This window comes from Balaenoptera ricei, chromosome 9 (genome assembly GCF_028023285.1).
Source record: "Balaenoptera ricei isolate mBalRic1 chromosome 9, mBalRic1.hap2, whole genome shotgun sequence".
Taxonomy (NCBI): Eukaryota; Metazoa; Chordata; class Mammalia; order Artiodactyla; family Balaenopteridae; genus Balaenoptera; species Balaenoptera ricei.
The window spans coordinates 1,687,566-1,708,859 of NC_082647.1; the positions used below are offsets into that span (position 1 = coordinate 1,687,566).

The 21,294-nt window shown below is 38.3% G+C and overlaps 1 protein-coding gene across 7 annotated transcripts in view; it reads left to right on the forward strand.

Moving 5' to 3' along the window:
• The window catches only part of LMBR1 (limb development membrane protein 1), a 141,970-nt gene that overhangs the window by 28,290 nt on the left and 92,386 nt on the right, over nucleotides 1–21,294 (forward strand). For 5 of the 7 annotated variants that reach the window (XM_059932948.1, XM_059932941.1, XM_059932942.1 and 2 more), the window contains one exon: nucleotides 4,685–4,824. The exons of 1 other annotated variant lie outside the window; for it this stretch is intronic. In XM_059932948.1, the coding sequence (XP_059788931.1) occupies nucleotides 4,685–4,824 (140 nt within the window). Of the gene's footprint in view, nucleotides 1–4,684; nucleotides 4,825–21,294 lie in introns of those variants that run through there. One more of the 7 variants, XM_059932947.1, reaches the window with a different exon arrangement.

Genomic DNA, 21,294 nt, shown 5'->3' on the forward strand with positions numbered 1-21,294 from the left:
GGGCGGCCTCACCTGCTTTACATGGCGGCTGGCGTGGCCTGTCTGAGGGGTTTGGGTTTCTCCCAGCAGGTGGTTTTTGCATCATGATGATGCGCACAGATGCCCCCTTCCTGAAGGTAGATGTGTGTGCCCTTATAAATTCAGGAAGGGGAAGTGTGGCGGAGAAGGCCACCTGGGAGGGCGGCTCTGACCTAGCCTGTCCCCCTAGCTGCCCCACCCACTGGCCTGTCTGTCTCCCACTGCCTTTCTTCCCTTCTGTGGTGGAGTGAGTGAGAACCGAGGAGTCAGGCAGAGCTGGGTTCACATTGTGAACTCAAGATTAACTTGAGTTCAGAAGAGATTGAGAAAGATTCCTTTCCTCCATATGTGAGCTCGAGCTACCACCTGCTTTGTAGCATGTTGTGTGGATTAAATAACATACGCAAAAGTCGGGGGGTGCTCGGTGCGCGGCGGGTGTGAGCTCAGGGTTGTTGTACTTCTCCCCCAACCCTCTTTCCTTGCCCGCCCTCCTCCTACTGAAGAGGAAGGAGCAGAATGAGATGCTGTGCTTAAAGGAGGAGAAACAGTGGCCCAGCGTTCTGAAAGAGTTCAGACAAGTCCCCAAGGGTAGGTGATGGCCAGCACCGTCTGGCCACCTGAGGGAGGGAGGGTCCCCCGTGGCTTACTGCAGCCCCGCGTCAGGCTGAGGAGTCTTTCCCTGGCCTCTCTCACCTCCCTTTAAACCCACCTTCGCTTTCTCTTTTGCTCCTTAAAGGCCTTTGTTCTGTCCTCTGTTTGTATCCACTCATGCCCCCAAATTCACTCTCTCTGTTCTTTTCAACCCTAAATTACATTTTCTCTCAGCTGGTTGTTTGATTTGATTTGGATCAAAGCGCCTAACTTGTGAAACTGCTTTTAAGGATGGCTTGTCCAGGCAGGAGGGAGGCCTGGTGCGGGGGTCAGAGCACGAGGGGGTGAGCTGGTGTTGACTCTCAGGATTTGAGAGGAGAAAGGAAGTTTTCCTGCAGAGGGGAATCCAGGCACGATGTTGCCCCAAGGGGGTGAAGAGGGGCACCCGCTGCGCTGGGGAGTGCTCTGTCACGGGGACTCAGAGCCCACGCAGGATGGGAAGGGTGTCCCTGGTGGATGACCTGGCCTGGCTGTCAGTGCTCAGGTGGGGAGGGTGTTCACAGGGCAGGGCAGTCCAAAATGGGGCTCACCTGAGCACAGGGTGCTTCCAGGGTGAGGGGATCAGTGTGGCAGGAGGCTGTTAAAGACAGTGGGGACCACTTACAGTTAGGGAAAGCGGGAAAACGACAGTGAACACTAAGTTGTTGCGGTGCAGTTGGAGGTATCTGTATGGACTCACGTTTTTCCGTATAGAGTTACTGAACCCAGTCTAGATGTAAAGTGTGGGTACATGTACATGTTTGTGTGTATATGTATACCTAGTGCATACTTACGCCCCTAGAGCTGCCTCTCCACTGCCTGTCCGTGCTCACCTGGGAGCATGACACCCCAAGAGGCAAGGAGTATATTTAGCGCCCAGATTTTTGTTTCCACTAAAAGGAATCAGTGCTCCTTGGGGGGAAGGCTGATTGCAGGGCTGGGGTAGGGAAAGTTCCAGGCTCCTTTCGTCCATCTTGTAGTGCCACAGTGCAGGGAAGTGCTCAAGAGTGATGGCGGCACATCACGAAGACAGGGAAGCCTTCAGGGGCTTTCACACCTACTCAGGGACAATCTGAGCGTCACAATCAGGATTGTCATGGATCTAACACAGGACAGAGCAGAGCAATCTTGAGTCCATACAGATAGACACCAACAAGTGAGTAACTTATTTGACAAGGAACAGGATATTTTCCTAGTTCCAAACTTAACTTCCCACAAAGGGAAGAGGAACTTTAGAGTGGAGAGCCTTGGCAGACGGCACCTTGGCCAGTGAGCAGAGACCGCGACCTGTAATGGGGCAGACAGACATCCTAGGCCACCTGGTAGCCTGTAGAGAGGAGCGTGAAGCATGGCGTCTGTGACTTTCCTGGCTTGTGGACATGTCAGACTCCACAGAGCCAAAGCTGGCTCCCTCATCTCCCTTGCCAGTCCGCTCAGCTGCAGCCGTCCCCGTCACAGCTGATGTCACAGCTGATGGCTGCTCCACCACTCCCACTCTCAGGAGGTGGTCTTGGTCATCCCTGAGCCCTCTCTCATCCCACACTGGGCAGTCCTGTTGGCTCTGTCCTCAGAATCTGCTCCGTTTCAGAAGGCGACGTTTCTGAGGTTGCCTTCAGTTCCGAGGCGCACTGTTTCATAGTTGTGTAAACAGTGACGGCTGCCATTTTCTGACTTGACCCAGGGCCTTACCTTGAGGACCCCTTGCCAGCATTTAACTCTGTCCCGTCAGCCTTTTATGGATAGTTCTCCTCACAGCTACTCAAGGGCAACAGGGAGCATGGTATTACCTTTTTTTGTATGTCTAGGGTCAATCACAATACCTAAAGTGCAGTAGATTCTAGAGGGTTTTTAAAAAAAAATTATTTTTGGCTGCGTTGGGTCTTCGTTGCTGCGCGCGGGCTTTCTCTAGTTGCGGAGAGCGGGGGCTACTCTTCATTGTGGTGCGTGGGCTTCTCATTGCGATGGCTTCTCTTGTTACGGAGCATGGGCTCTAGGCGCCTGGGCTTCGGTAGTTGCAGCACACGGGCTCAGTAGTTGTGGCTCGCGGGCCCTAGAGCGCAGGCTCGGTAGTTGTGGCGCACAGGCTTAGTTGATCCGTGGCATGTGGGATCTTCCTGGACCAGGGCTCGAGCCCGTGTCCCCTGCATTGGCAGGCGAATTCTTAACCACTGCACCACCAGGGAAGTCCCTAGAAGGTTTTTGACGTAAGATCCAGTATTATATTTTCGGTGACCATATATATTTAGGATTTTCTGGGTCACTTTTGATTTCAAAAACTTCATCTGTTTGCCCTCATAAGCTTACTCCTTGGTGAGATTACATCTCCCAGCTTCAGACCTGGAAGCCATGGTTAGCCTTCACTGCTGCGTGCGGGTCAGTGTCATGAGCACCAAGAGAGGAGGGACTGACTTTACTGAGAGGAGCGAGAAGGGAGCCGCTGAGGAGTGCTTCACGGGGCAGATGACGCAGAGGGGACCCGAGGTAGAGGGCCGACTGTGCCCAGGGCACGGAGCCAGAAAACCCATTCACGTTGGGGGTACAAGGAGGTTAGGTAAGCCAGCCTGTATGTGGGAATCTGTAGCGGCCAGAGGAGCCTGGAAGGGCAAATTGGGAGAGCTGTGCGGGACCTGGAATGGGGAGATCGTGGATGTGGTCTTAATTTTCATGTTGGAAGAAGGAAGGAATGGTAGCGACAGACTTGTGAGGACAGAAACGAAGGTTGCTTGAGGCACACACTGGTGGATAAGTGCTGGAGTTGGCAGTGGGCCTGGGGTGAGGGTGTGTCTCTGCTTTTCCCAGGAAACGTGTTGTCCATTCAGCAAAACCGGTTTTGAAGGCTTTTTCTGTGTCTGAACTGAATTGTATTTTTGGTGTGTATCATATGGTCTGCATTAAAAATTTTACTAGTGATTTACTGAACAGGGGAGGTTTCATGGTTATTTTCAGCTTTTAAGTAGGAAAACGCTTCTGTTGGTTGCCACAAGATGGCACTGGCCTCAGAGTTACTCTATTAGATGTGTATTTTGAGCGTTTAGTATGATTTTTTCTTATATCTTCTTACATGTATTTCCACATTCTTTCTACATTAAATTTAATGGAATGAATATTAAGGTTTCATCTCTAATGTCAGTGAGGTTCCCTTTTCCTTTGCCATTTTAGTCTTTTAAAATAATCTTTAAAAAATTAGATATAAAATTTTAAACATTTGAGACGTGTAACTGAGAAAGAGAAAGCCCCCTGTAGTCCCACTCTCCTAGGAATTGTTATATATTATGCTAGATTTTTAAATGTACCTCTATTTTCCTGTGTGTAAATATGCACTTTGTTGGGGGGGGGCGGGGGAGAGCATGTTTTATATTTATTGTCCATGCTTTTCTTCGTGTTTTTATTTTTAATTTATTTTAGACATCTTTCCATATTAGTACATATTAGAGATATCTTATTTCAAAAAATGACAAAATTGTGTTTTAAAGATTGTTTAATGTATAATTTTAGTAGTTGCCTACAGTTTACTATATAGTTTATTTAACCTTTACCCATTTTAAGAGATGGTAGACCAATAGGTTTGTAAGTTTCTTCTTCCTGAAATAACCATTTTCACGTAATTCTTTTTTCATACTGTGTTCACGAGCATTTTTTTCACCTGAACCGGTTTTTGCGTTACTGTTAGCATATATTGCCATAGTTGTTAATTAAATGCAGTTGTGAAATAAATACTTAAATTTAAAGAGGAATGAGACTACAATTTATTCTTCGTAAAATGTGGGAAGTTTTCTGTCTCTAGTGCATGTCTGCTTTAGGCCGACTCTTTAGACTTAATGGTTTTTTCACAGAGTAAGTTTTAGAGTTGGTCTAGTTTAACTTCCAGGACCATATGTATATCACTTGTCTTCCAACTACATGTACTCAATGAAATGCATATGTAATTCTTTTTGGATTTAAACAATTTAAGAGTTTTGATTCTATTCTTTTTGAATTACTCCCATATTCTTTGCGTTTTCCAACCACTGGTGACAATGATGCTCTTCTCTTCCAGGTTGTTTCTGAGCACGTTCACTCTAGCAGTTTCAGCTGGGGCAGTTTTGCTTTTACCCTTCTCAATAATCAGCAATGAAATCCTGCTTTCTTTTCCTCAAAACTACTATATTCAGTGGCTAAATGGCTCCCTGATTCATGGTTAGTATATATTGCTTAATATAATCACAATTAATGTTTTAATTTTCTACTGTACTATATTTAAAAATTTTCCTTTTCTTAGTTTCTTTAATAATTTGCATCTTCCTTCAGTAAACCATTTGAGTCTTTAATAAAATCAGAAAACCAGATTTTACTTACTATTCCTATTCATAGTTAGTTGTGAAAGGCTTTTCTACAAGAAGCAGTTTTTATACTGACTGTGATTTTGATAAATACATTTTTATTTAAATATTTAGCAAGAGAATTTTGGTTTATCTGCATATGTCAGAAGAACTCAACCTCCATTTAGGATCTAAAAAAAAACCCCACCATAGTTTCTATTTTATTTATTTGCTGTTAGTTTCTTTAGTCATTTCAAAATGCATGATAGAAGGGGGAAAACTCTTTTGTCATGGACAAACTTTAAAATTAATGTGGCTTAAAAAAGTAATGACTTATTTTGGCAACATGGTATATTGCCTTGAAGCAAAATAGACCTGAATTCCAATCTTGGCTCTGTCATTTTCTGGACATTTTTAGTGAGGTAGGACATTTTAATTTTAATTTATAAAATATATTAAAAAATCTAATACACATATCTTTTTTATATGTTTCATTGTCTTTTGCCCACTTCTTTTCATATTGAATTATGTTATCTCTTTATATGTGAAATACATCAGCTATTTATCAGATTTTTGTAAATATGTTTTTCTAGTTGTTAGTTTACTTTTTAATTTTGTTTTTTTTTGGTTACAGAATTTTTGCATTTTTATGTTGTCCAGTCTTTTTCTTCCTTTGATTTCTCTCTTTTTGTGTTTAGGAGATCCTTTCCCTTCCTGAGATGTGACAAATACTCCTTTTTTTTCTTGTTCTTTTAAAAATGGTTTTGTTTACACTTAACTGTTTAATCCATCTGGAGTTTATACAGATAACTACCTTTTTTCTTCCCCATTTGTGTGTGTTTAAAGAAATACATATTTGCTGTAGAAAATTTGGAAAACAAAATTTATAGTGAAGAAAATTAATATTACTTACAATCCTACAACCCAGAGAACTACTGTGGATACTGTGATGACCTAAACCCTTCAATGTTGTGTGAGTGCACATGTGAACACATAACCAAATAAATAATGAAATGGAACCCTTCTGTACTCACTGTCGATTTGTCTTTGCACCCATCATCATATAGTGGGGAGGTTTCCATGCCTGAAGTACTTTTCTGTGCTATTTACAATATTGCCTAGAGCCATTATTATCATGAATTGTTCCCAGTTTTTTAGTTTAAAAAGCTACATTGTACATCTTTACAAATAAATGTTTGTCTTTAGGACAAATTTCTGCAGTTTACTTTCCCAGTAAGCATACTTTAAAGGTTTTTGAAAAGGTATTTCCCAATTATTCCTCAGAAAAACTGTCTGATTTTTGCTAGCAGTTCCACTTTCATGTAGTGTGTGAGCATCTCTATTCCCAAAATGTATCTTCACCAATTTTGGGTGTTAGTTAAAAAGACCTACCAATTCAATAGATGAGAAATTTCCGTTTTTAAATTTACATTTCTTTAATTACTAGTGAGGATGGACATTTACAAAGCACGTTTGTAGGTCATTTGTATTTATTTTTTAGTAAATTGCCTCCCTGTATTTCCTTTGCCCATTTTTGCAGTGTTTTTAAGTATTAGCTATCTATCAGGTTAATTGCAAACATTTCCTTCCCAATTGTCCTTTAATACTGCTTATCCTGTTTCTTGACAAGAAGAATTTTAACATATTAGTCTATCACATACTTTACACTGGCCTTGTGGTTTCTGTCAGGCTTCAGAGTCATTGATGCTCTGAAGACCAAATGAATTCAGTAAACTTAGGACTAACTATTAAGTGAATAAAGAGAAATTACTGCATTTTTGTTGCTTAGCAATTGAAAAACTCAAGCAAATTAAGGTTTTTACTGAAATTGACGCAAAAAGTAAGCCACCTGCTGAAAAGTCACTATGAAAGGCAGGAAACAACCTGGAAAGTAATGGTGAGTTGAAAAATATATTTATCAGGATTTTTCTGGTGAATAATTTTTAGATGACAGTGCTGTGTGTTCTTAACCGATACATAGATAATATATGATTTACAAATGTTTTTTGCATATGTTGTCTGAAACATTTGTCGAAGACTGTTCACTCTGGCCCTAGCTTTCTGTAAGGCTGTGGGTTCTGTGGGCATACATTGTTGAGGGTTGAGCTACAGGTGTTTTCACTAACAGTGCAGGCGGTCTCAGGCCAGGCTTGCTAGTATTATGAGTGAACTGGCCTTTGTTTCCAGTTTTACTAAATAGAAATTGTATGATATACTTAATGACCTTCAAATACTCTAAATCAGAGCCATTTCTTTTATTCTGTTTATGGACTGGAAGTGAGAGCTACCAGTATGTGACATGCTACATATTTAATGCTGGAGGCATTAACCTTGGAAGTAAATGTATTTGTTTGTGTTGGTTGTCTTTCTCATTATAACGTTAAGGGGTGTAAGCTCAGGCATTGTACCTTGTTTATAAATCAGGGCTTAGAACAGTGCTTCCCACATAGTGGTAGTCCAGTAAACATCTGTTGAGTGAGTAGATAAACTATAAACAATAACTTTAACCTCCAGGGGACCACATCAGCTGAAAGTTGGGGAGCTAGAGGAAGAGCTGTCTAAGTTATATCATTGCTTCTAGATGTATTCTCAGAAATTGGTCTTGGGAAGCCTAGGCCGTCAGCTCTGCACATTGTTCTTGAGGGTTTTATGACCCCTGACTTTGTTTCTGCTTCTAATTTTTTGGTAGATCTGTATCCTTTACTGCATGTAGTGAATTTCATAAAGCTTCCTATTTATCTTTCTCTTCTGAATTCATAGTTTTTTTTTTTAACCTTGTGGATGACATCCAAGGGAGTGTTTATTTCCTTAGATTGTCTTGGGGTTGAAGATTTGTCAACCTCAGATATGCTTGCTTCTTTGCTTTTAAAAAATTATAACCATTAATGGGGCCAAACTGTCATAAGGGAGACCCAGGAGAGCCCATGGGATAGTTCCAGTATGAGATTGAAGGCCTCAGTGGTGACAGTAGCCAGGCCAGCTTTGGAGAGTGTAAGTCTGTGTCGCTGAGCCTACGCATAACCTCCATCCCTGCCACCATGGCCACTTTTTTCATGAGCTCATTGGGTGATTACAGGGGTGGCTTGGGAAAGAGGTTGACTGGTATCTGTAGAACTAGGATAAGGTAGTTCTATCCACTTTAATACGAAAATCCTCTGCTGAGGTCCCCCTTTAATGAGCAGTCACATGGGATACAAATATCTTCACCTTTTTCTTTTTTCCCATTTAGAGTGGTCTGACTGCATACCTCTTCTCCAAGTTTCCTTGTTACCAATTTTCCAGTCGTGTTCCTTCCAAGTCCCCAACCATCCAGCCAAGCCATTGGCCAATATGAATATATAATTGCATGTCTGGCCATTTTTCCAAGCAAAGTGAACAGTCAGGTACACTGCCCAAAGTCCTGTCCACCGGGAGGATTCCCATTCACCACTGTCCTTTGGAGATGTCCCAGGGAGGGCTGTAGTGCTGCAGCTGTCCACTTGGGGGCGGTGTCTGCATATTGTGCAGAACCGTCTGTGAGTCAGGCCCAGACTTCTCTTCCTCTGCCAGCTGATCCGGAGGAATCCCCACGAGGCCAGGGGAGAGAACGCAGAGCAGCAGGAGTGGGGACCGTGGGCATCTGGGCCACTTCTTCATGTGACTTACTTGTGCCTGCAGGGCCCGCTCGGGTGTGATCATGTGTACACCACCTCCATCTGACTTTGGGATGTTGCTGTGCGTGCCCACATTATGGCTTGGTGGGCCGGATAAAGATAACACCATTTCATGATGGGCAGCTCAGGTCGCATGGTAACTTGGTGGCCCACAGTCAAGTCTCTGCTAAAGCCCAACAGCAAACCAATAGCTGTTTCTCAGAAGGAAGGTAGTTATCTGCAGGGGATGGCAGGGCTTTGCTCCGACATCCTAAGAGCCTTTGCTGTGATTCACCTCTAGGGGCTGCCAAAGGCTCCGAACCGCATACTGTCTGCTGCAGATGCTTCTGGCACCATTGGATCTGCTGGATCATAAGGCCAAGGGCGGAGCAGCTTGCATAGCCGCCTGGAGCTGCAGAGCTGCAAAGCCTTCTCGTGTGCTGGGCCCCCCTCAAAACCAGCGGCTTTTTGGGTCACTCAGTAAATGGGCTAGAGTAACACAACCAAGTGAGGAATACGTTGCCTCCCAAATCCAAAGAAGCCCCCCTGAGCCTTGTGCCTCTGTTTTGGTTGTAGGAGAGGCCAGGTGCAGTGGTCCTTATTAGAAGGGAGGTCTTGACGTGGCCCACACCACTGGACCTCTAGAAATTTCACTGAAGTAGAAGGCTCCTGAATTTTTGTTGGATTTATTTCCCACCCTCTGATATGAAAATGTCTTACCGATTAGAGTGGTGGCTACTTCTCACTCACTCGGTCTGATTAGCATACCGTCATCTGTGTAGTGGAGCGACGTGCAATCTTCTGGAAGGGAATGGTGATCAAGATCCCTGCAAACTAAATTGTGACATAGGTCCAGAGGGGTGGTATATCCCTGAGTTAGGACAGTGAAGGTGTATTGCTTGCCTTGCCAGCTGGAAGCAAAATGCTTCTGGTGGGCCTTATGGACAGGGATGGAGAAAAAAAGCATTTGTCACATCAGTAGCCGCATACCAGGTACCAGGAGGTGTGTTCGTTTACCCTAGCAACGAAACCAAGTCTGCTACGGCAGCTACAATTAGAGTCACCACCTGGTTAAGCTTACGAGAATCTAGTGTCATTCTCCAAGATCCGTCTTTCTTGGGGATGTGGGAATCACTACCCCTCATCTTTCAAGTCCTTGATGGCTGCACTAATCCCTGCATTACCTTCAGGAATGTGGGGTTTCTTTTGGGTTACTATTTTCCTAGTTAGAGGCAGTTCTAGTGGCCTCTGTTTGGCCTTTCTCACTATAATAGCCCTTTCTCCACAGGTCAGGGAACCATTGTGGGGATTCTGCCTGCTTTTGAGCGTACCCATTCCAATTGTGCATTCCAGAGCTGGGGAAAGAACCGCACAACAGGTTCAGGGACCCACTGTGAGACGTGTGAGACCTGAGCTGAAACTCTCCTGACCACCTGACCTCCACAAGCCCCTGCTCTGACTGGGGTGATGTTTTGGGTCCCCTGGAGATAGTGTCAGTTCAGAGCCAGAAATGTTTTGTGAATTTGTGCTAAAGTCTTTGAGGACTGGGAACATGTCTTAAATTCTCTTCATCTCCCATGAGGCACCTGTCCCATTTCTTGCACACTGAAAATGTTCAATAACGGTTCATTGATTGGATGAGTAATAGTTATTAATTGTATCATTAGGAATACTTCGGTAAAAGTAGACTTAATTTGAAAAGAAATTTAATGGCTTATTCTAAAAATTATCAATATGGAACGATTGTGCCGTTAATGTGTGAATCACATGAAGATTAGAGGCTAAAATATGTGTCAATAATGCTTTGGTATGTGTAAATATATTCAGTTTGGCTTAAGTACAGCGTTTGGATCTTGGACATGTGTTTGAAATGTTATGTGCTAACTATATTACCTTGGAATGCCACTTCACTTCTCTGGGCTAGAATTAATAAATAATAATATAGTTTATTATAGGATGATACAAAAGGGGCAGATATGGCAAATTAAAATGATGACTAAAATTTGTATTGTTATTTTTATTATTATAATTATAATTTATTATTAGAATTAAAATAGAAAAAGCATAAAAAATGGACAGAAAAAAGAAAGTATCTCTTTGTATTCACGTTCTGTATCTTGACTACTGTTAAAAAAAATTAGGAGAAAAATATGAAACTCTTCAGTTCCATAAATTAAAAAATCATGATTCACCTGCTTAGTGGGTTTTCCTTTTTGAGTGATGAGAATGTTCTGGAACTAGATAAAGGTAGTGGTTGCATGACATTGCAAATGCACTAATGCCACTGAATTATTCGTTTTAAAGTGGTAATTTTATGTATGTGAGTTTAAAATTAATATAAAAAACATCGATACATCTTGGGATGTAATTAAGTTGTAGCCTTAAATAAAATAAGGAAATAATTCTTCAGTTTTTGAGGTATTTTCTCTCAGTGGGGCCCAGTTTTTGCTAAGCTGTCCATACTCACTTGTGACCAGACAGAGACACACATTTAGAACATGATTGCCTGTTTTAAGATTCAGCCTGTTAAAAGATAACCGCAGTGAATCTGACTTGACTTTGCAAGGTATGTGTGCTTTATTTTGATTTGTCAACATGAATAGCCAATATGCTGTTTCGGACATGATGAAGGAACAGTACAAAATCCATCTTTGTTGTATACATTTTCAAATCCCACAGAAGGTCAGAAAATTCAGACTTTTAGATTATAAGCAATTAAACTTAAAAAAATGAAAAATAAGTATTATGTTTACTCATGTATAAATATTAATCAAAAGTCAGTTCTTACCATATTTTAAGGTACCACTGTTAATTAAATGTTACTAACGATTTCTAGTTAATTGGTCTCAATAGTTCAGTGATTTGTTATAATGTGCATCACTATAGTTACTGCATATTTATTGTTTATAATAGTAAAAATAAAAAACAGTCTAAGTAAGAAATTTGCTTAATTAAATTTTGGTAGATCCAAACAGTGGAATGCTTTTTTGACCATTATAGATGATGATGATGTAGATGAGTATTTGTTGATATAGAAAGATGTCGAAAAAAATGTTTTTCTCTGGGTGGTGGGATTATATGATATAAAAAATTTATATTTATAAACGAAGTTTGTTTTGGTGCTTGCCTTGTATAATATTTCTATAGTAGATGTGTATTGCTTTTTTGTTATAAGAAAAAACTTAAAAAGTTTAATAGCTTATTGCTAAAATCGTTCTTTTTGGTTTTTTTCCCTTCTAAGTGCATAAGCAAAAGCTATTTTAATTCTGAAGTTCTCACAATACTCACTATTCAAAAGCAAACTTGCAGTCTTTCCTTTAAAGCTTATGCTTTCTTCATAGCATTTTTTTTTATTATATGTCACTTTTTGACAATTGGAATAGATCCTTAATTCCAGTGAAATATTGGTTTTAACTTAGTTTTGTTATTTTGGAAATTATTAAATATGGCTGAACTTGGATTAATTTTCTTATTTAAGTTCATGAAGTTTTTTGTCTGTGTGGTTAAAAAGTGATAGATTATTTGCTTCATAGTGTTGTATATTGTATTGAAATATTTTGTGACTCCAGCAGATGGAGCTAGAAGGTAATGCATCCATTGGTGATCTGGCAATTCAGTTTGGTTTGCTTGGGTTTTAGACTAATTATTCTGGGATTATTAAATAACTTTTAAGTTTACATACCTCTTTTGGGGATAGACATTGAATATCTTTCAAAAAGATTGTCATTGAAACAGATTTAGATAAACTACAAGGTTTCTGAATTTTTAGGGTTCTATTACCATGTCGGAGAGCACATAATTTTAGCTTTCTGAAGTAGGGAAATATAGCTAACATTCCTTTTTATTTTACAAATTAATATGTAATAATATATAATACAATAAAAGTGGTGGTAGTATGTATTTATGTGTATTAGCTCTAATTTTTAATTTTGGAATGTTTTATCAAAATTGTAGAATATTCTTAAGGGATATTTATGTGTGTATGTCTGATGTATGTTTGCAAAATGCTGGAAACTTACTAAGTTTTACACAGTTTCCAAGAATAAAATGGCAACTTAGGCGTGTACAGTAGCTTTATTATTTTTCTATATATTAAATGTTCTTCTCATAGTAACTTTAACTTTATTATATGTTGCAAATTTGATAATTAAATTAGCATAAGCTGAGTCTGAAGCTTTCACATATATTCTGGCTCATAAAACTTAATTTTTTGCATTGAATTATTTAGACTTTGAAAAAAAGCTGGTTATTTACATAGATGATTATACTGTTACGTAGTATGTTAACTCTCAAATTCTTTGTATTAAGTGAATTTTTCTTGCAAAAGTAAATATGGTGGAGGTTATATCTCTTTTTGCAATTGTGGTTGATAAGACCATCAGCAGTAATGTTGAATCTCCTGGAAAAAGGGAAGTGGGGAAAATAAAAAAAAAATTTTAAATTGTATGTATTATATATAAAGTTCAGTACATAAAAGAAGGTATCTAATTTCATTGCAAACTTAAATGAGTTGTTATTCAGAATCTTTGTGATCATCCTGATCATTTTCTTCGCTTGTTCAGCAGATCGCTGCTTGATAATATCTGTTGATAAAGATTTCTTTATATAAATTTTCATAACTATCTTCATTTTAAGTATGTTGGTTAGTCAGAATAGATACGTTTACTGATTTGTGATCTTTTGCCTAAGGCAGACTTTTGTTTTTTAACTTTTGATTTCCAGAGAAGAATTTGAATTTGTATTTTTCACTACATGAAAGGGACACACATATGATTAGAAAGATAAATTCTGGAAGTATGTGTATTTAGAGCACAATAACAATAATAAAGTATGTTTTTTACCATGGATGATAATTGATTGTTTCAAATTACAAAACCTAAGTAAATTTTTTTCCTCCAATTATAACATTATAATGAAGCATTCAAGGGTTTATATTCATGGTTGCAACTATTTGAGGGCAGTCTTTGAAGCCCCCTGCCACGCGATAATTCTTGATTTTGCAGAGGGTAGAATATGAATTGTGCTTAGTGAGGCTAGAAAATAAATAGGCTGAGATCTGTGGCTGATGAGGGACCCAGCTAGCATCTCCACCTCAATTAAGCTTTGCCATTCTCTGCCCTTTCTTAGGCATTTTGTGGGGAAGTTATATGGCATAGTGAGGTGAAGGATTTTGAGTTTCACAAAGGAGTTTAAATTTGTGTCTTTATGTGCTCCTTATAGAAAACTTATAATATGTAGACCAGTGGGAAGAAAAAATCATCCATAATTCCACTACATTCACACTGTTAATAATTTGGTATATTTCTTTGCAATTTATTTTCTGTGCCTATTTTTTGTCATTGTTGTTTTCATATATTTTTCATGTCATATAAGTATACAGATTGTTGTTATGTAAGTTTTTTTTGGTGTAATTAATGAGACTCATTCTTTAAGGAAAGGGCTGAGACCTAATTTTAGCTGTAGCTCATATCACTTTTTTGTCTATCTGGTCTGATTGCTGATGTGCATTGGAGTTTTACAGGGTTTTGGACCATTTGCATTATGTTGAGACAGGGCGGGGAGAGGCACTGACATTAATTTGACATTTGGGTATGTTATTTCTCTTCTGCTGTTCACACGTGATCTATGAGTTATGTTATAGCCCATTTTATACATGAGGAAACAGGACGACAGAGTTGAAGTCCCTTTTCCAGGTCACGTATAGCTGATAGATGCAAACCCAGGCTGGTCAGACATAAAGTGCCCCTCACTTAGACATCTGCCGCCACGTCTTCACAGTGCGAATCCCTGGTTGTGCACTAAGTACACGGAGTACATTCAATATTTTATTGAAGTTGGATTTGTTAAAACCTTTCTGTATTTGAAAGATGTTTTGGTATCGTAAGGCTTGGGTGTACATGTACACAAAAATATAAACAAATGTAGAAGTGTTAGTTCTGTTTAAGTGTCTTACAAACTGGTCAGAAGCTCAACTAAGCGTTTTGTTTTACACAGATGGGTAGAATTATTGGGCTGTCATATTCTCAGTTTAAACATTTCCCTTAGTAAAATCTTAATGAAACTGATGTTCTCTTTTTGGCAAACAAAAGGCCCTCAGCTTAGGGTCTCATGGGCTGAAATTAAGGTTTTCACAGATTTGTTTTCTTTATTGGAGGCTGTGGGGAAGAATTTGCTTCAAAGTTCGTTCAGCTTGTTGGCTGAATTTGGTTCTTCGTGGTTGTAAGACTGAGGCCCCCATTTCCTTGCTAGCTGTTAGTCAGGTGCCAATCTTTGCCCTATAGGCTGTCTGCCTCTTTTCTCAGGTTTTCCATGTGATGCCCCCTCCAGCAAAGTTGTGTCAAGTTCTTCCCTGTCTTACCCTTCTGCTGCATCTCTGACTCCTCTTAGAGAAAATTCTCTGCTTTTAATGGCTCCTTTGGTTAGGTTGTACCCACCTGGCTAATCCAAGATGGTTTCCCCCTCTCTCTTTATTAAGGTCCATAGCCTTAATTATATCTGCAACATCCTTTTTTGCCATGTATATTTGGTTGAAAAGTGTTTTCCCCAAATTCGTGTCCATTTAGAACCTCAGAACGTAACCTTATTTGGAAACAATATCTTTGCTGATATAATTAGTAAAATAAGGTCATAATGGATTAGGGTGGGCCCTAGTCCAATAACTAGTATCCTTATAAGAAGATAAAACAGAGACATACACAGGGGAAGAATGTGAAGACAAAGGCAAAGATTGGAGTGATGAATCTACAAGCCCAGGAATGCCAAATGTTACAGGCAGCCACCTCTAAGGAAGCATTCTTCCCTAGAACCTCCAGAAGGAGTATGGTCCTGCTGGCACCTTGATTTTGGACTGCTAGCCTCCACAACTGTGAGAGAATAAATTTCTGTTGTTTGAAGCCATCCAGTTTGTGGTACTTTGTTACAGAAGCCCCAGAAAACGAATATACCTTGTAACATGTTCACTAATATACTGTATAAGAATTCCAGGGATTAAGGCATGGATATCTTTGGGGGTTCACTCTGCCTACCATGAGACTTCAGCTGAGCACAAAGCAGGAAAATACAACCCACAATGAAGAGAAAAATCAGTCAAAACTTACAGTTGACGCAGATTCAGAATTAGTAGACAAGAGCATTGAAACATTTCTTGTAAGTATTTCATACGTTCCAGAAGCTGGAGGAAAGACTGAACATAACTGAACATATTGAGACATAAAAGATGTAAAAAAAGAACCAAATAAACTTCTAGAGATGAAACCTGTAATATCTGACATGAAAATATATTGGATGGGATAAAAGCAAATTAGATATTTTTGCAGAAGAGATTAGTGAACTCTGAGACATAGCAATAGAAAACAGTCTAAAAAAGAAACAAAAAAAAATGACTGAAAAACTGACCAGGGCATCAGTGATATAACTGATGTTCCTAAAAGACAGAGGGTTAAGAAAAATATTTGAAAAACTGATGGCAGAAAGATTTCAAGATTAGATGAAAACTGTAAACCCTCTTATCCAAGAAGCTCAACTAGCCCTAGTTACAGGAGACCTTCCAAGATACATCATCAGATTGGTCAAAACCAGTGATACGGAGAAATCTTAAAAGCATTCAGAGAAAAAGACATAAAGTACAGAGGAGCAATGATGTGAATTCCAGCATATTTCTTGTGGGAAAAAAATGCAAGCCAGATGGCAGGGTAGCAACATCTTTAAAGTACTGAAAAAAGAAAACCCCACCAACCTAGTTCTATATCCAGTGAAAATATTTTTCCAAAACAAAGTCAAAATAAAGACAGTATCAGATATACAAAAGGTGAAAGTTCATCACCACAGACCTATACTACCAAAAATAAGGGACATCCTTTAGGCAGAGGCAAATTGGTAGAAGATGGAAATCTGGATCTGTAAAACAGAATGAAGATCACTAGAAGTGGCGAATTTGAGGGTAAATATAAAAGAGTATTTCTATTTCATATAAATCTTATTAAAAGAGAATTGGCTCTTTAAATAAAAAATAGTAACAGTAAATTGTGAGTTTTATAATGTGCAAGTAAAAGCGCCTGACAACAATAATGCAAGGGCAGGAGGAAAGAAATGGCAATAGGCTGTTGTAAGGTTCTTAGGCTGTACATGAAGTATTGTAATACCTCTTGAAGGCAGATTATGATGAGTTAAAGGTGTATATGATAAACCCCAAACAACCCTAGAGTAGCTCAAAGAGGAGATACAGTCAGTAAGCAAACAAAAGAAATAGATAGAATGGAGTCATAACAGTAGTTGATCCAGAGGGTCACGGAAAAAGAAGGCAAAGAGAAGACAGAACAATGGGGCAAGTAGAAGACAAAGAGCAAATTGATACACTGCAGCCCGATCATATCAATAAACATCAGTGGTCTAAACATTCCAATTAAAAGGCAGAGATTATCAGATTGAATAAAAAAGAAAGCCATGTATATGCTGCCTATAAGAAACTCACTTTAAATGTAAACACACACATAGGTTAACAGCAATAGGAGCAAAAAGATTTACTATACTAATTCTAATGAAAAAGGAGATGGTATAGGTATATTATTATCAGAAAAGGGTAAGGAATGTTATCAGGCATAAAGAAGATCATTTCATAATGATGAAGGGGTTCATTCATCAAAAGAACATAGTAATAAATGTTACCTATTACCTACCTAAAAAATTCCTATTTATTAAATACCTATTAAATACATGAAGCAAAAACTTACAGAAATGAAAGAATTAATAGTCAAAATCACAGTTATATTCAGACATATCACTGTCCCCTTTTCAATAATTGATAGAACAAGTAGCCAGGAAAAAATTAAGGATTTTTAACACTTAACTAACTTGGCTTAATTTGTATTTATGGAACACTCAGCCCAACAATAGTGAAATACACATTCTTTTCAAGTACTCTGGGAACATTTACCAAGAAAACCATATTCTGTGTCATAAAACAAGTCTCAGTACTTTAAGTCATAGAAGATATGCTCCCTAACAACAGTGAAGTTAAATGGGAAATCAGTGACAGCAGCGTATCTAGAAAATCCCTCAAGTATTTGGTATCTAAATAACATACTTCACAATAACTCTTAGGTCAGAGAAGAAATCAAAAGGGAAATTTGAAAGTACTTTGAACTCAATGAAAATGAAAATAAAACATTCCAAAATTTATAGCACAAAGATACCTGTTTTAGAAAAGAAAAAAAGGTCTTAAATTAATTCCTCCAGCTTCCACCATAAGAAACTAGAAAAAGGAGAGCAAATGAATCCCAAAGTAAGAGGATGGGAAATAAAAAAAGATGAGAGGAGAAATGAACAAAATAAAAAACAAAATGTAGAGAAAATCAATGAGAGGATCAATAATATTGATAAGGCTTTAGCCAGATTGATCAGAAAAAAAAGATACCAGTTATCAATATCAGGAATGAGAGATGTGATATCACTACAGATTCTACAGCTGTTAAAAGCATAATTAGTGCATATTATGAACACCTTTATGCCAATAAATTCAAGAACTTAGAGAAATGGAAAAATTCCTTGAAGGGCAAAAACTACTGAAACCCTCTCAGACATTGTGGAAATGTTGCAAACATTCTCACAAAACTCTAGGCTAAGAAGACTTCATTTTCAGTCCTCCCAAATATTTAAGGAAGAAATAATGCCAATTCTACACAGACTTTTTAAGAAAATTGAAAATGAGGGAATACTTCCTAACTCTGAGACCAGCATTACCCTGATACCAAAACCAGACAGACATACATGAAAACTATAGAAGAATATCCCTCATGAATATAGATGCATAAATTTTAAACAAAATTTTAGCAAATCAAATATAACAATAAATAAAAAGGGTAATACATCATGACTTTTGACAAGATCAATGAATTTAATTTACCATATGCACATACTAAAAAAGAAAATTCATATGGTCATCACAATATACACAGAAAAAGCATATGACAAAATTCAATGTCCATTCCTGATAAAATCTCTCAGCAAATTAGGCATGAAAGGGAGTTCCCTCATCTTAATAAAGAGCATCTATGAAAACCCTACAGGTAACATCATACTTAATAGTGAAAGACTGAATGCTTTTTTTTCCTGAGATGCCCTCTTACCACTTCTATTCAACATGGTTCTGGTGATTTTTCAAGAATAAAGGACATTGAGATTGGAAAGGAAAAAGTAAAACTGTCTCTGTTAACAGATTATATGACTATATAGAAATTCTCATGGAATCTATTATAGGAAAGCTATTAGAACTAATAAGTGAGTTTTGCAAGGTTGCAAAGATACAAGATCAATATATAAAACTCCATTGCATTTCTGTATGCTAGCAATGGATAATTGGAAATTGATTTAAAAACCAGTGCCGTTTATATACAATAGAATCAAAAATATGAAGTGCTTAGGGATGTGCGAGACCTGTATACTGTAAACTAGGAAACACTGCTGAGGAAAATTAAAGCATACTGTAATAAATGGAGAGAAGTGCTGTGTTCACAGATTAGAAGACAGTACTGTAAAGATGTTAGTTCTCCCCAAATTGATCTATAGATTCAACACAATCTTAGTCAAAATACCAGGCTGATTTTTTTGTAGAAATTGAAAAGCTGATCTAAGATTTTAGATGGGAATTCAAACGACTTATATTAGCCAAAACAACTTTGAAAGAGAACAAAATTGGAGGACTGACTACCCAACTCAAAGATTATTTTAAGGCCATAGTAATCGATACTGTGCTGTATGCATTAGCAGGAAGATAGAGCAACTCAGTAGAATAGAGAGTCCAGGAATATATCCAAACATATTGTAAATTTATTTTTAACAAAGGTGCAAAGGCTATTTGGCGGAAAAGGCTCTTTTCAACAAATGGTACTGGAGCAATTGGATAATCGTAGGTAAAAAATGAACTTAAATCCATATCTGGCTCCATATACAGAAAGTAATTTGAAAGAATCGTAGATCTAAATGTAAATCCTAAAACTGTTAACACTTGTAAGAAGGAAATATAGGAGAAGGTCTTTGACACTGAACTAGACCATAATTTCTTGGGTAAGATAGCTAAAGCATGATCCGTAAAGAAAACATTGATAAATTGGACTTCATCAACATTAAGAAATTTTGTTCTTTGGAAGATACTGTTAAGAGGATGCAAAGACAATTCACATAAGTGCGAGAAAATATCTGTAAATCATATGCCTGATAAGAGACTTGTATTCAGAGTATATAAAGTATACTCAGTAAGTAAACAGACAACCCAATGAAACAATGGGCAACAGATTTGAAGAGACATTTTAGCAAAGAAGATGTAAATGGATGGCAAATAAGTTCATGAGAAGATGTTCACGTCATTATTCATTGGGGAAATGCAAATTAAAGCAGTAATGAGATACCACTGTACACCTATTAGAATGGCTGAAGCTGAAAAGACTGCCCATACCATTTTTTGTCAAAATGTGGATGAGATTTGAATTCTGCTGATAGGAATGTGAAGTTATACACCTACTTTGGAAAACATTTTGGCAGTTTCTTAAAATGTTAAACGTACACCTACTATATGACCCAGACGTTGCATGCCCACATATTTACCCCAAAGACATGAAAGCCTGTGTCCATACGAAGACTCATATGTGAGTGTTTATAACAGCTTTAGTTGTGAGAGCCACAACCCAGGTAGCAGTTTGCCTGTGGATGGACGCAGTGTAGTAACTGGATTCAATCTGATACAAAGGGATAGACTACTGATACTGCCACAGTGTTGAAAAATCTCAGAAGAATCGCGCTAGGTGACAGAAGCCAGACAAAAACAGGAGTACATACTACACTTACCATTTACAGAAAATTTTAGAAAATACAGTCTTTTATAAAGTGTAGAATCTGGCTGATGGAGAATGGGGTGGGATAGGGAGTGGCAGGAGACACTGATTATAAAATGATGGTACGAGGAAACTTAGGGGTGATGGATATATTATCTTGGTTATGGTGATATAACTGCCACATTTTATGAAACTGTACAATTTGTGTGTGGTTTATGTCAATTATAACTCAACAAATTTTTTAGAAACTAATATTTTTACTTTTTATATATGTCGCGATTTTCTGCAAAGTGAACATGGCTTCTCAGAAAGTATGGTACTTTGGTAATTAGGGGCTAATTAGCACTGTGTGTTGGTAGCCTCTGGAGATGTTACTGTTATTAAAAGCAAAAAGTCATTAAGTGCTTATTTTGTGACAGGCGTGGTGATGGTTGTTCATGTATTATTTCACTGAATTCTCAGCACCACCTACAGACATGATCCTCAGCCTCATTGTATAGATGAAGAACCTGTGGCTTAGAAGTGTTGTCACATGGAAGTGCAGATGGGGCTCGAACCCAGGTCTGTGTGAAAGTCCCGTGTGTGCATTTGGCCACCATCCTGTGTGTTCTTCCTGGTTATTAACACGGTACAGCAATTGGCTGTAATTATAACCCCTTTGAATGAAGAAAAGGGTTAAGATGTTTAGCATCTTTTTTTTTTTAGAGACTGAGAAGTGGAAAAGTATTTTAGAACATTTTTTATTTTTAAAAGTACAAATTAAAGTTTTTCCTCTGAGAGATGTGAAACATTGTTTTTGAAAATATTTTGTAAAACATTTTATTTCCTGCTGAGATAAATATATATTGTAAAATTCATTCAATCTAAATACCTAGATTTTTGAATAAGAAA